We start from the raw sequence: 15982 nt of genomic DNA on the forward strand, positions 1-15982 counted from the left end.
AGTGCCATGTGCTTGTGGAAATTGGAAGTGGGACCCTGACTAACACCTGGGGTGAAATATTCTGAAGTGCCATGCTAAAAGATAGAGACTAGAGATATGGGACTATAGTAGGGGTAGGCCAGAAAATTTAGAAAATTAATATTTATCTGCTCCCGGCTGCCTGTCATACAGCCCTCAATGGCTTGCCAAAACTCAGTAAGTGGCCCTCTGCCTGAAATATTTGCCCAGCCCTGGACTAGAGTGTAACTCCACTGCCACCAACATGCCTTGCCAGTTCTAGACTACTGCAGGCTACTGCATGATTAAATTACAGCAGTCTATCTCCAGATAACAGCATCAGCTGGCATTCCCATAATGCTTTGCACCAGAAGCACAGTCCCTCTTACATAGGACAAGTTGCTCTTACTCCGACTCACAGAAGCCCCTTAAGTGAGGCTCATGAAGGGGTCCTTGTAGAGTAGCACAAGCTGCCTTATGCAAAAACTGAATGGGGAGGAGACTGAACCACAGCAGTGTAAAGAGTCCACAAATTAGGTAGTTTTCTCACCCTTGCAATTTTATTTCTGTTATCATACCTGAAACCCAACATCTGCACACAAGCATTTCAGTGGGAGCATTTTCAATACACCGAACATCTTTGTCCTTATTATAATGTTAAACATCAAAACTCTGGGGCATATATATTTATTTTCCCTATCTTGAATGAACCAAAAAGAAGACGACAAATATGTTAGTCTGAAATTTAAATGAAAAACCAAAATCTCCATTATGCCAGCTCAGTTATCCATAGGTAAAATGGGGAACAAAGCAAAGAAGAAAACAACATAAAAAAAAGAGAGACGGAATCAATTTCTATCCTAGCTTTAAATAAGGGGGGGGGGGGGGAAGAGGGGAAAATTTCTGCCATTTTGCACAATACTGCAAATCAATTGTATCTCCTTCTACTAGTTTATAGTTTGCATACAGGTTTCCTCACTTTATAAGGGTTCTGTATGTGTGAAATTCACTCTTATGCAATCAGTGTTGTGAAAGCCCACAGTCAGCTGCTTTGTGCAGTGCATTGTGGGAGTGACGTGCACCAAAATAGCGTATGGATCCTTGCTCATTGTCTGCAACATGTTTCTGTAGTTGCCATTCCCATTATGATAGTGCTCTGTGCTTGTGAGTAGTCTGCTGTTGATGAGTATCAAAACGGTCTTGTAAAAGTGGTAGAAATGAGTTTAGGGGTCAGTACAGTTGAGCTGTTGGAACATATCCATATTTGTTACATTGTAAACAAATGCCATTTTCCAAGAACACCTGTACAGCATAAAGCAAGGGAAAACTGCATTTCACTTTCGCTGACCAAGCTCTCATTCCCTAACTGGTGCAGTAATATTGAAATGTATGGATTTCTACCCTGCTGATCAATACCAGCATGCTACATGACTGACATTCACAAGAAAAGGTACTGAGGCATTCCTAGTATGAGTCTGTAATTAATTGTCAAAGCATTTTTGTATCTGAATTTAAATCTTACTGCTTGCTTTTCCCAAACTAAAATTTGATCTGTGAAGTGTACAGGAGAGAGAGAACAAAAATTATTTTACCAGCCTCCCTTTTTTACATGTCAAGCAATTTTTCACTCTCTCCCCTGCTGCTCTTCCCAATATTAAATAGGTGCATTTGTAATCCTAGCAACCTTCACTCATGTCATGCAAGGGTTCTCATTCATTATCTAGTCACATGAGATTTGCATATGAGGCCTGCAAACTATGTACCTCATGACCCTGGTAAATAAATTACCAGTCATAAAGAGCTACAAAACTTGATCCAAAACCCACTGAAGTCAACAGAATAGCTATCACTGACATGAACAGATTTAGGATTAGGCTCTTTATGGGGAGGGAAGGAGTGGTTTCAGCGTGTCACTTGTTTAATCAGGAATTTGTAAGATGCCTCTATGAATAGCTTTATGGAAGGGATAAGGTAGAAAACATACTATTCATATGATATTAGGGCATTTTGGCGATCAAGGATATAATGAAAGTGCTATGGGTGACTAAGGCAATGTGAGGTGGGGATTTTTTAAAATATATTTTTATATCAGAAATATTATACAGAATTTCTACATACTTGTGATTAAACTAGAAATACTACTATTTTATACAAAACAGTTGAATTCTAATTCATGGTTTTAAATAACAGACAAATTTTTTCAAGTGCCAGGGTGTTTAGGTAGCTTGCTTGAAAAGCTGTATTTTCACACTGTTTAATGGTTCTCAGGATACCTGCATTTTTATTTGTGGTTTTGCAAAGGTCAAGCAAACTCAAACCACAAACATGTGTCCAGAACATCCTAAAGTTTTTATGGAGAAATCTTTCCCTTCTCTTCTTCGAAAATGGTCCTAGGAATAAGGCTGGAGAAGAGTTTTACCGCTATAAATCCTAGGAAAATTGCAAGTGCCACAAGTCACTGGGGGATATGGAAAAGCCCAAATCTCCTACGATTCACTGACCCTACCATTCTGTGTTGACCTCCTTAGATCCATCCCTTTGTGTAGGTCCTCAATATTAACACTCCTCCCTCACAGAGCAATGGCAGTTCATGCAGGAAGACTTCCTTCCCTGTTTCCTAATGGTTTCCTAATGGCCAACCTGCAGTTGGAGTGGCACTTTAGAGACTGGTTCAGAAAGGCACAAGCTTTTGTAAGCAACAACCTATTTTGTCAGATGCTGGTTGTTTGTGGAGGTTTGAGGTAGGTTATTCTGAAAATAATCTGTCTCCGAGTGCAAGATAACTCAATACTATAAGCCACTATGCTTCCTCTGTTGAACGGTGCATGAACATAGAAGGTTAATATTTGGTATACTATCAAATTCTTCTGTAAAAATATTAGGTAGCCTTCCAGCTAGCAAAACACCACAGTGCATTTTAGCAGTTACCGTTTGGGGCAAATCTAATAGAAATCCAACAGCTGTGATATAAAATGCATATGCAGCACAAAGAATTGCAGAATAAAAACCATGCAATTCTTGAAAGAGTACATCAATGTGTGTGTGCGTGCATGTGCACGCACCCATAGGTTCAAGGTAAGACTGCACAGACCACCAGAAACCCAGTCTTTTCTAACTTTTGAGTGATTTAGATTTCCAAATCAAATAACTCTTTGTAATGCAATTAATATGATGCTATGTAGGCTTTTTAAAAAAGGTAAAATGTAAAATAGATTATCTCTCATAAGTAGGGATCTCTGTAATCATGCCAGATGTGCCCCCTGTAGCAGCTCCTTTAAATTTTTTTATTTCACTGCTGTTTGCTACTGATTGCTGGGGAAATGAAAAACACAGTTTTAAATATGTTATGGTTTTTGCCTCCCCACTGGTCCACAACAAGCAGTCCAACCACTGGGGCCCCTCTGCCAATCAGTGGTTGGGAGGCAAACACTGCAGTTTTTGTTTCACTGGCAATCAGTGGCAAATGACCTAGCCAGCCGGGCCCCTCCACCAATCAGGGACAGGTGGAGCAAGTGGTGAAATGAAAAAAAAATTAAAGAAGTCACTGTGTGGGCTACTTTCACTGTGATTTACAGATTCCTACTCATGAAATTTTAACAGCCTCCCCACCACCAGAGCACATCAAAATCCTGAGACTTTAGCACTGCAGCCCGCTATTCTAACACAGGATTAAGTGGAGAAAGCAGTCTTCCCAGTCTTGAGGAAAAGACCACTGGTATCAGACTGCTAATTTCTAAGGGTGGCCTAGGGAAGCATGGTCCAACCATGTTTGTTCTCTTCCCACCTACCACAGAAAATGGGGGGCTTTTGTTCCAAGTGGCAACCCTAGGGGGTAAGGGATACAAACAGGGGATAACACCACACCAGGGACAAAAACAGATAACCTGGATCTTTTACAGGTGCTCTGGAAGTTCAGCTATTATTTTGGAAGGTTACCGATTCCTCCCCTCCCCCCGGGAAGCAGACGCAGGAGTGGGGGAATTGCAATTCTTAACAGTTTTAAGTCAGCTAAGTCCAGATGGAATTTAACAAGATAAAGAAAGAGACTTCTACAGCTCAAAGGCCTTTCCCTTGCTCACCTTAAAAAGGCCTAGCTGCAAACCATGGAGATATAAAAGCTTTAAAGAGAATTAGAAAAAAAAATGATGAAATACAAGAGGCAAGTTAGACTATAGGCGACATTAGCAACCACCTGTTAAACGATCAAGGCCAGATTCAAAGTATGGGAATCAATCTAATATGACGACAACGTGTGTACAAAGTAAAGTGCAAAAATCTTCAGATTTGCACTGTACCTTTTTTACCTTGAGCCAGTATGACCATGTCTTGCACTTTTTTATAGCGATTGAGGGATTGTCGAAGTTCTTCTATCTTCCGATCCTAAAACAAAGAGAGTGTCTGTCTGGTAAGAGTAATTTCTTTGTGAAGAGTTGGAAATAAAAAATTAAATCTCTGACCTTAAATTGCCTAAGACAGGGGTGAGCAAAATATGTCCCATGGGCCAGATCCAGCCCACCAGGCCATTCTATCCTGCCTGTGGGGCCCCTAAAAAATTTAGAAAATAAATATTTATGTGCCCCTCGCTCCTGTTAAAGATGACAGGAGGCAGGGGCAGTAGGACCCAGGGGAAGACCCGTCAGGCTCCTGCAATAGTAGGGCCAACCTGGCCCCACCCCCCAGCCCAGTGGAAGCGAGTGGCATGAGGGAGCACAGGGCCTGTGCCAGTGTCCCAGGACCAGTGCCAGCGGGGCCCAGATCAGGGTGGTAGGGGCATGGGGCATGGTCTGTGGAGCTGGGCTGGGTTACACCAGCAGGGAGAGGGGGGAGCTGACCCAGCTCCATAGAGCCCTTGCTGACTGGGACCTCATACTCCTGCTGCCCTGCTCTGGGCCCCGCTGGCACTGGCCCTGTGCTCCTGCCAGGCTGCCGCTGGCTCCCATGTGCCCCCTCGCTTCCAGTGCCGCCGCCCCAGCCCCATGTTACAGGCAGGAAGTAGCATGCAACCCTGACCCTGTGTGTCCAGAGCTCACCCACGGGGAACGAGCTGGTGTTCAGTGCGATGCAAAAGTGGCCCTCCCCTCCCCATAGTCAGTGCCCCGTGCTGCAGTCGCTCACAGCCTGCACAGGGCTGTACTGCCTCTATTGCGTCACCACCTCCCCGCAGACTGAGTGGCTGCAGCACAGGGCGCCAACCATAGGCAGAGGAAGCGGCCACTTTTCCCCAGCGCTGAGCACCAGTTGGCTCCCCAGAAACTGCTGCTCAGCATGAAGGAAAGCAGCCGCAGCTGCCTGCGGTGAAGCTGCTTCACTGCCGCCTCTGTACTGCCCAATGTGGCAGCAGCAGCCATGTTAAGCACCCACAAGGCAGCACAGAGGTGGTGGTGAAGCTGCTGCACCGTAGCACAGCATGGTGCAAGCTCTGGGCGGGCAGCCACAGCAAACAGTGCTCAGTGGCAGCAAGTAGGGCTGTCCTCCGCACTAAGCAACAGATTTTGGGGAACAAACTGGTACTCAGCACAGGGAAAAAAGCAGCCACTCCCCCTCCCCGTGGCCAGTGTCCCATGCTGCAGCTGCTCAGAGCCTGTGCAGGGCTGTCTGTGTCTACTCTCTGTTGCCACCGCTGCCCCATGGAGCAGCAGTGATGTGGTGGAGAGGCAGGACAGCCCCGCGTGGATTGCAAGTGGCTGCAGCACGAGGCACCAGCTACAGGGAGGGGAGTGAAGGGCCACTTTTCCCCTGCGTTGAGTACCAGCTGGCTCCCTGTGGGTGAGCGTGGGGTATGCAGGGTCAGGGCTGCATGCTGCACCCTGCCTATACTATGGGGCTGGAACACTGGGAGTAAGTGGGCATGCGGAAGCCAGCGGCAGCTGGGCGGGAGCACAGCACCCGCACTGCTGTCCCAGGTTCAGCACCAGCGGGGCTGAGAGCAGGGTAGCATGGGCATAGGGTCCCAGCCAGCAGGGGCTCTATGGAGCCAGGTCAATTCCCCCCTTCCCTGCTGGTGCAGCCCAGCCAGGCTCCACAGACCCCTGCCAGCCCATACCCCACACTCCTACTACCCTACTCTGGGTCCCGCTGGCACTGGCCCCAGGACACTGGTGCAGGCCCCACGCTCCCACTTGCTCCTATTCCCTACCGCCACTTTCCTTACTTCCCTGCTCGCCCACTGGCCAGCCACTCTGCACTACATGGCTCCCATACCCTCATCCATATCCACACACACATCCCGCCCCTCACAAACCCCTTGTGCGATCACTTCTGCATATACACCACAAGCACTCACAAATCAGGACCAAAGTATTTGTTTTAATTAAATTAAAATATATTATTATACATGTTTGATCAGTTCACAAAAAATGGTAAGTCCCCTTCCAATTTTGGTAGATACCTACACATAAGCAAAACGCTGTGTCCAAATAGACTATGTTTTAAGATGGATCTCAGCTTCATCTCATCTCTAATAGCAAACTGAAACACAAGCTAAATATATTGTCATTCATGAAGAAAGGGATATTTAGAATATTGCTTTATACAACCAAGGCCAAATTTTCAAACTACTTGTACAGGCAAGGATGTGCCAGACAGAACTCATAAAGACCGTCTTGTATTCCCATTTAAATCAACTGCAAAATAGGATTTGACTTCAATAGGAAGAAGCCTCGGCCCTTACTAATTTAATTTTCACGGCAAAGTGGGACAATTTATATCCAAGCTCCTAACAGCCAGTGCTAACAGAGGGGCACTTCTCACAACAAATGAATGTCATTTGAATGACAGTTTTACTACCTTTTCTTCATTTGCTGCCATTAGAGATTCCACAGCCTTCTTCATTTTCTGCACCTCCATATCTAAAAATACACAATTTACATAAGTCAGTTTAAAGAAGCTACTAAATAAAAGAAAAGCATTGACAACTTCTGAGGATGTTACAAGTAACAAGAACAAAAATACAAACCAGGAGTGTAGGGGGGCCCTCAGCATGCTTGGTGGAGAGCCTATCTGGTACTGATGGGGAGTGCATGCAGAGGCCCCCCTCCCCACGCCTCCACAGCTCAGCAATAGTCTGTGGGGGGACCCTGGGTGCCCCCCCCCAGACCCAACTGCCAAGCCACGGGGGATGCAGAGGGGGACCCCCTGCATGCTCCCGCAGCAGACCCAGAAGTGGACTCGAAGTACTCCTGGTCCACCTCCAGGTGCACTGCCGAGTGCCCTGGGGAGCACCCTGCACTTCTGTGGGACACTCCATGCGCCCCAGCATCGCAGCATTCACTAGCCGCCCCTAGAGGTATGTAGAAAAAAAACATTTAAAGTTGTGTCTGTGTCCAAATTGCTAAACGTTTCCAAATCTCTCTGAATCAATTTGGAGGGTTCCGATTTGATTCGGAGAGATTAAAGGGGTCCGGTCCTCTGATTTGATTCAGCCACCAAATTGAGCCAAATCTCCACCGAATCAATCAGGGACCAAAGTTTCGCACAGCTCTACAAACCAGTGCTCGCTACTTCTAATGAAAAAAGAAACATTCAAAAAGCTCTTCAGCCATTTTAAGATTTAAAAAAAAGGAAATAAATATACCAAGTCTGCACACCATTAAAAAATAAATATCACAAGGAAACTGCAGAGTCAAAGGTAACTAAATTATGCTTGACCTCCATTATTTGCTTATTTAAACGCTCACAAATAAAAGCTTCAACATAAAAAAGTTATAGCGCAATAAAATAGTTCTTCATTGTGACAACAGCCAAACATTCCACAGGGCATTTCAAACCCAGCAATACAGAGCAATGAATGAAGCAAGGGAGTGTGAACATGGTGAGAAAAGCTTTGTGTAACGATGCTTAGTCATAACTCAGAACGGATGTAGAGATGAGAACAGCATGATGAAATGATATGCGTATTTCACTGTGATGAGCAGTCATGTTAAAATACACACTGGAGTTTCGTTTTGGAAAGTCTTAAAAAAACAGAAGTCAGTACAAACTGTGCTTCATCTATAATCCTTATTTACAAAGAAAAAAAAAAACCCAATTCTATTTGAACACTTAAGCAATCAAAGAGGTTTGGGGTTTTTCACTGTGTGTTAATCTGAATACAAAAGAATGGGGATATTCTTTGTTTGTTAGAACTTGCCTGAATGATCAAAGACATTTTTTCATTTATAATACCACAGATTACTGACTAGTAACAATGGGACTGAGAGGCAAAAAAAAAATCTTCCTAAGCAAAATGCGAGAACAAGGAAAGATTCAAGTTTATATATAGCACTCTATGCATCACTGGCTTTCTGGATAAATGAAGCTTCAAGTTAGATATGCTAGAACAAATTATCTCCTGGTACAACTCCATTCATTTCAATGGAGCTATGTCCAACAGGGAATTTGGCTTAGTAACATTGTGGCTACCATTTTTTTTTATTTATTTTTTTTTAATAGAGGGAACTTTTTATTTATATATGTATTGCATACTATAACATCTATGTTATACCATTTGTATATTAACCATTTGTAAATTTGGCTTCTACAAGGATCAGTTTAATCTCTTTCAGGACAACCTAAGAAGAGGTTTATCTTGCCTGCAGTGTAGGTGCCCAGCCTTGAACAGGTACAGCAAGCCTCTGTTAGACTACTCCTGGAAACAAAAGGTTTTGCTTAATAGCTTTTTCTATAGACAAATTTACATTAATAGCCATAATCTTTTTCAATGTCTCTCCATTCCTAATGAAAATGTAACCAAGGGTTATAGATGATGCAATCTAACAGCTTTTGTTAAAGGAATTTCAAAAACACATGCAGAAAGCATGTCCGAAGAATAAATGCTTGTGGAAAGACACCAGAAACCTTACTTTTATCTTTGAGCTTCTTTTTACAGTTTTCATCTGTGCAAGAAAATGCATTATATTTGGAATTAGCAGATAGGTTATGACATTAAATAAAAATGTTAACATCATGTACTGCTATTTTTCACACCATTAATGAATAATTCCAAATAATGTTACAAACCAGAGTGAAACAAACAAACTATTTTTACATTATAAAGATTCACCCATATAAAACCTGAACACTCTCTCTCTCACGCACACACACACCCTGCTCATCTGACTAACTTCGGCAAATTAAATAGAATCACCAGTCTAAGGATTACTGGCACGAAAACACACCAGATTCTCAGCATTATTTTCATATATATCTTCTCATATGAACAATCCTCCCAAGAGATTACTCATAACCCAAGGTTAGACATGACGTGTTTGAAATAGTAATTATTTATGACAGAGTATATTTATTTAATTAAACATACATCTGGTAATTTAATAGAAAAATCAGCAAATATTTAAAACTGCCTGACCTGCAAAACGCTTTATTTCACATTGTTCAAATGCAGCAGAGCCTTGGCTCGCTATGGCAGAAACGCCAACCCCCCGTTCGTTAATGAACTTTGTAAAATAGGATTCAGTACTACATGTCAGTGAGAGTTCAGCTTGCAAAGCACCAACCCAGAAACAGTTCAATATGAGTAATACATATAACAAAAATGTTAAAAAAAATAGCAGGTAAACAAAGCCTGTACAGGGAGAAATGCGGTCTTGGCAACTGTAGTCATACTACTCTAGCCAGTGCAGTGCTTGCAAGAGCAAATTACACAAATCTTTCAGGGATGCTGTAGGTATACATAGAATAATAGGGTGGTAAGGACCTCAGAAGGTCATTTAGTCCCACTTAGTAACCAAGGCAGGATCACCCCTGTTCTAAAATGCCAAGGGCCAACCTTTTTGGCATGTATGCCACAAATTAGCCCCACACCTCCCTGAGTTCCACTCCAATCTCCTTCCCCTGCCCAATCAGCTGCTCTGCTTTCTACTTCCTACCCTGTGCTCCCTGCCTAATCTGATGCTCTGCTTTCTGCTCCCTGCCCTTTCTGCTCCCTACCCTTCCCTGGTCTGCTGTGTACCCCCTCCCCCACATACACACACAGGGTGCCCATGTCACGCATGCCACACATGCCACCTCTGCTCTACATCATCATAGCCAAGTGTTTGTCTAAGCTGCTCTGAAAAATTTCCAACAAATGACAATTCCACAATCTCTCTAGGTAATCTGTTCCAATACTTAAACCACCCTCATAATGAGAAAGTTCTTTCTAATATCCAACCTAAATTTCCTGTCTTGCAATTTAAGACTATTATTTCTTGTCCTATGTCCTTGCAGCCACAGAAAATGGCTTATCACCATCCTCTCTATAACCATATTTCAAGTATTTGAATGCTATTATCAAATCCCCACTCAGTCCTCTCCAGACTAAATAGTCCCAGCTCTTCCAATCTTTTCTCATACATGCTTCCTAGATCTCTAATTGTTGTTATCCTCTTTGGGCTCTTTTCTTCATGTCTTTCTTGAAATACAGTGACCAAAACTGGATGCAATAACCAAAACCCTAGGTCAGGCGTTTTCAACTTTTTTGGTTCGGTGTACCCCCAGCGGCTGGTCAAGAAGGCAGGAGTCCCCCGAGTGCCCCCTGAGGCCATCCCAAGTACCCCCAGGGGTATGTGTACCCCTGGTTGAAAATCCCTGCCCTAGGTAAAGCCACAGCAGTGCTAAATAATGGAAGAATGACTCCAGTATCTATCAGCTTTTTTGGTTTTGCCATGGAAACATGCTGTTGATTCAGATTCAACTTGAGGTACATTATAACCCCTCAGATTCTTGATTTTGCCAAAAAGCATGAGGCTGGACTAAATCTCCAGACTTCTATTTTTATAATTGCATTATACACATTTTGTAAAATAACAATATAGCTTTATCACAACAAGCACTTCATTGTTGAGAGGTGAAGCTATAGGTGACCAAAATATGTTTTTTCTGTGGGAAATTAAAAAACAAAAACCCCAAAATAACCTTGAGATTCCTATGAATTCTTCCTTTTCACCACCTCCCTGAAAAAAAAAAAAAAAAACCATTTTTTTTTCATATTCCTAACACTATTGAGTTTTTCTTAGTCAAACTGACCATTTTGATCAAAATGAATTTTTTTTGTGAGATCTCAAGTTTAAATAAAGTTCAAACAGGCCACATTCAGATAAGCATGGCCATGTGGTATGTGGCACCACAGACATGTCTGCAATGCCACATACCACACACTCCATTGTTCTCCATGCTGCAAGAGAGCAACACAGTGGGTTTTTTGGCCCCTGGTATCCAGAAACCCATGGAGAAAAAAAAAGCAGAGGATTGCTGCTGCTGCACCCCCAGGGGGCCCCAAAACCCCCAGTAAGGCTGCTAGGGCCAGCCCAGTGCTGGCCCCAGCCTCCCCAGCCTCCTGTACCCCACTGAAGGCAACTTGCATTCCCTAGGGACAACTAGCAGTGGCACAAGGTGCACTACTGCCAGTTGTCCCCAGGGAACCAAACATCCATGCATGTCTGGACAGGGGCATAGAGTTTAAATGGTGAATGGGCCTTGAGCTGGTCCTGAGTTTCACCCAATTAGCCCAGGGCTACACTTACAAATTTTACCAAAATAAGCATATTTGTTAGGAGCAAGATGTTTTTTCTGTCCCTAATTGCAATCACAATGGTTGCAAAAACCCTAATGCAGATGCAGGCATACCAGCAAAAAGGCCTTTGATATAGCTTGTTCCATTCCGCAAAGAGATTTATGAAGATTTAAGATTCCTTTGCTAGCGAGAGTTACATTTTCACTAGGGGGAGCTGCTGGTTCAGCCCTTCTTGTATATAGGAGTAAGGCCCCCTCTACACATGCAGATAAAGGTACAATGGGATCTAAAGAATGATCCACACAATTACGCACATTGGCAATGCATAGGGGGTGCACACGGGTGCACATGCATCCCCTGAGATCATCCGTGCACTCCCTGGAAGCACCAGCTGCAAAACCTGAAGCGCCACCGAAAGCGCACTTCCGGTTTCACAGCTGGCTCGGCAATCGGCTGCTGGGGGACCCCCCCATCCCCACCCCCCCGCTGGCAATCTGCTGGCCCCTCAGACTCAGAAGGCACCAGTCACCCATGATTGCACAGTTTATATTACCACAATCTCCCACCACCGAGGGTTTCATCCAGGTCCAGAGTTTTGAAGTACCCCCTGATCGCAGCCCCATGGCTGTTGGGACCCAGCTGGGTCTCTGGCACCAGGAGGCATACTGCAGGGACCCAGTATCTCTGGGTCCCAGCAGTGGCAGGATGCTGCCAGGACTCCAAATCCACAGCTGCTGGGACTGAGCATCCTGTCACTTGTGGGACTCCTAGCCCTAACTGGGTATGGTGCTTCCTTTCAGCTGGGAGTGCCATCAGCTGCAGGTGAAACCCTGTTACAAATGCAAATTAAAGCTTGATCGGAACCAACTATGAAGTCAGTACACATTTTTCGAGGTCTAACTTTATAGATGGCTGGAGCTTTTTATGGTGTGATAAATACTTTCCCACATATACCTGGGCTCAAGGTAATTGTGCAATTAATCAGCTAATTGCACGACACCAGTAACATGTAGAAGGGACCCAAGTTTAAATATTTTAGCTCAAAGCTAATCAACCACCTACTGTTGTAAGTTTTATGACTGATTTTAACACTCACGACACGTGTTAAAAGGAACAAGCATTGTAGAAAAACGTGCGACAGTGCTGAGATTTATGCCCCCCTATGACAATTCACAGAAATAGGGAGGAAAGGTTTAGGACAGGAGGACCTTTCGGAACAGGAAGACATTGTACAGAAGGGATGGTTCTCCACCCAAGCCAAAATAGCACCAAACTACACATAACATTAAAAAGACGGCAGAGAAGCTTTTACACTAAAAATGGACAGAAGCTGACAGGTGCAGAATAGCACACAATTCTGACTGATACATTCTATGGGGTGAAACCATAAAAATGGGGATAAGAAACAGGGTGTAGACAAGCACAAGCAAATACATTTAATGAGTCAATTGTCTCACAGAAGTAATCAACCAGGCAACAATAAAAGGTAGAGGTGCACCAGTAGAGATTTTGGGGGTCAATACTAATAGCTGATTTTTAAGGATACCAATCTGATTTCTGATGCACAGCCTGGCAGCTTGAAGAGTTGTGTCCAGCTGGTAAGTCTTGTGGTAGAAGAGGAGATGGGGAGAGACGGGATGGGGGGCAGATCAAGGCCCCCATGGTGAGGGAGGGAATGGGGCTGGGGCAGGCTCTGCCCAGCGGGGATGGGGAGAGGCATAAGACAGAGCCGTAAGCAGCTCATCTGGGGCTGGGGCAGCGGCATGTGTCCCCCAGATCTGCACACTGCAGGACAGGCTGGGGCCAGGGCGGATGTGGGATGGAGCTGCAGCTCATCCAGGGTGTATGTGGGGAGAGGGGGGCAGCTCTCGCCTCTGCGTGCCAGTGCTTGTCTGGTGGCTCCCACCATTGCTCCCACCACTTGCCCAGAAGGGCAGGGGGGGTGGGAGGAGTGTGCACAGGGCAGGTTGGAGCCAGGGCTGTGCTGGGTTCTTCCTGGCTGGGCAGATTTGGGAACATATTTCCCCTCCACCTATGCCCTCCTGGACAAGCAGCGGGAGCAGTCGCTTCAACTACCAGATGAGCACCGGATGAGCTGTGTGCAGCAGCAAGAGCCACCCCCCTCCCTTTCCCATGCCCCACTGGACATCAGCCCCAGCCTCACTCCCTCCCTCACTGTAGGGGCCTTGACCTGTCCCCCTACACCCATTCCCTTTGCCCTCCCCTTCCACCACAACAGACTTACTAGCTGCACGCAGCTCTCCACCTTGCCATCTACGTGTTGCACTGCAGTTGGGTGCACGCACAGGCATTTATTAGTTATAAGTTATCAGCTGCATTGGGTCAATTTCCAGTGCAGATGATTTTCTTTATATTGGTGCCAATCCAATATACGACCAATGTATCAGTGCACCTCTAATAAAAAATATACATGCTTTTATACTAATGCTACAAGTCTAAGACCAAAGGTGGGAGAACCTGAATACTTAGCAGTAACTAATGATAATGACATAACAGATATCTCTAAAACATGGTGGAATGAGGGTGGGGGTAGGGGGAAATCAGGGGATGCCATGATACCAGGATACAAATTATACTGGAGTGACAGAGTAGGTCATTCTGATGGGGGAGTGGCACTCTACATCAAAAACTGCATCAAATCAAACAGGGTAGAATTTCAACTGATAAGAAAGGCACCATAGAAGCGTTGTAGATAGAATTCCCAGGTTTCAATAAGAAAAAAAGTAGATCATGGGATATACTGTATTCACTTAAATACACCCCCTCCCCCCACAAGCATAGGGAAAAAGGTTCCTTGTCCTATATTCACATACAAGGAAACCTTATTAAATACACTGTCTATCATTAAACTGCTAAGAAAAGCAGCATGTGCTCAGTAATGGAAGCCAGCTATTAAGTTGATTAAATGTAAATCAACATTGAACATGACTATAAAACACATGGCCCATATTAGACAAACATACTGATAGCTAAGAGAATTTTTTGTGTTCCAATCCAAATCAGCCAAATCAATCCCAAATCCATGAGTCAGTCAAGAACCTTAAGTGGCCCTACTACCGGCAAACATCTTCCACCCCACCTGGGGCTCCATACTGATAGCAACCTACCAGAAAGCTATGTTAATGTAGATCATCTGAATAAGATATGTAGCCATGCCCCCACCAGTGCTGGCTTTTTCCAGTCACGGTGAGCCATTACACTGAGTACATTTTACTTCCTCTCCACTCCCACAGCTGAGCTGTGCCTTTCTTTCCAATTTCCAATGATTTCTGTTTCTTCACCAGCCTTCAGTGCCTGGCAAACATCACCAAGCAGGGCATCAAAAAGTTCACTCAGAATCCCTCTGTTGGCCCCTCTTTTCAGCCTGTCACATATGATTAGTGTGCTCCCACCCTCCGTGAGGTGGAGGCAGACCAGATACCCATGTGCCTAATCTGCATGTAATTTTTGGAGGATCCCAAGACTCATGACAACAACACCCAGTTCCATTCATGAGTAGAGGCCAATTAGCACATGGATCCTTTGTGGTGGATATTTTGAGTACACATACATATACTGAGTAGTGCTGAGCTATGGGGTTACCATGGCTTGACATGCTGTTGACTGTGTTAGGGGCCAACCCAACGAGCTGTATGATAAATACTGTATGATAAAAAAAGTTGTTGGCTTTGGACTTATATCATGCATAGTTTATACTCTATCTGCTTAAACGTGTGTTCATGGAATACCTGTGCTAAAACTTGCAGCAGTTTCAGAAAAGGTAAAATGCATCAATTCTAGATGAACCAAGTCTACGGGTACTCTTAGTAAGATGTAAATTACTTCAAGTACGTCTATTTCGAAGTCAGTGTTTTCAAAACGTGTCCCTCGTTTCCATGTGCTAGGGAGAGCATAGAAAGGAGCTCCAGGGGGAAGATTTATTTTCCTTCATATAGCAGTAGGAGGGGGGCAAATTCAAGGTAGACCTCTGTGAGGGAGTGGGGCCTAGGAGCAGCCGTGAACTCCCTAGCGCCCCCTACCGTCATGTTAGGGTGAACTCAGCACCTTCAGAATCTCGACCGCCACGACTTTGATGACAAATAAGTTGTATGGGAGGCTGCCTCTGTTCCCCTAGTTGACGGTACCGATGTTCCTGCCCCTACTCTGAAATGGGGTCTCTCTATGCATCCCGCCTTAAGGGCTATGCATGCCTCCAAACCTCCCCTTCAGCACGCCCCAAGCCTCGCAGCTGTTCTGTGGGACGTTTGTATGGTCCCTCGCCCCTCTGGTGCCCTCTTTCTCTCTCTCAGGCACCCTGGGCTCCTCGCCCACCTGGCGCCCCCTTGGGCCGGGCTCCTATCTTCCAGCCCGCTCCCTGCGCCCTGGGCCTGTCTCGCCGGTATCCGACTATCATTGGCGTCCCCTGGGTCCAGCTCGCTACCGCCACCCCAGTACCGGCGCCCTTGGGCCTGGCTCGCTACCGCCGCCCTAATACCG

At 45.0% G+C, this 15982-nt stretch overlaps 1 protein-coding gene across 8 annotated transcripts in view; it reads right to left on the reverse strand.

Moving 5' to 3' along the window:
* The window catches only part of PPFIBP1 (PPFIA binding protein 1), a 146076-nt gene that overhangs the window by 41185 nt on the left and 88909 nt on the right, over positions 1–15982 (reverse strand). For 3 of the 8 annotated variants that reach the window (XM_019544372.1, XM_019544369.1, XM_019544367.1), the window contains 3 exons: positions 8838–8870; positions 6784–6845; positions 4293–4377 (listed from right to left, as the gene is read on the reverse strand). In XM_019544372.1, coding sequence (XP_019399917.1) covers positions 4293–4377; positions 6784–6845; positions 8838–8870 — 180 coding nt within the window. The remainder of the gene's footprint in view (positions 1–4292; positions 4378–6783; positions 6846–8837; positions 8871–15982) is intronic. The other 5 variants (XM_019544373.1, XM_019544371.1, XM_019544374.1 and 2 more) reach the window with 3 other exon arrangements.

This window comes from Crocodylus porosus, unplaced genomic scaffold, assembly GCF_001723895.1.
Source record: "Crocodylus porosus isolate Cpor-Errol unplaced genomic scaffold, CroPor_comp1, whole genome shotgun sequence".
NCBI lineage: Eukaryota > Metazoa > Chordata > Crocodylia > Crocodylidae > Crocodylus > Crocodylus porosus.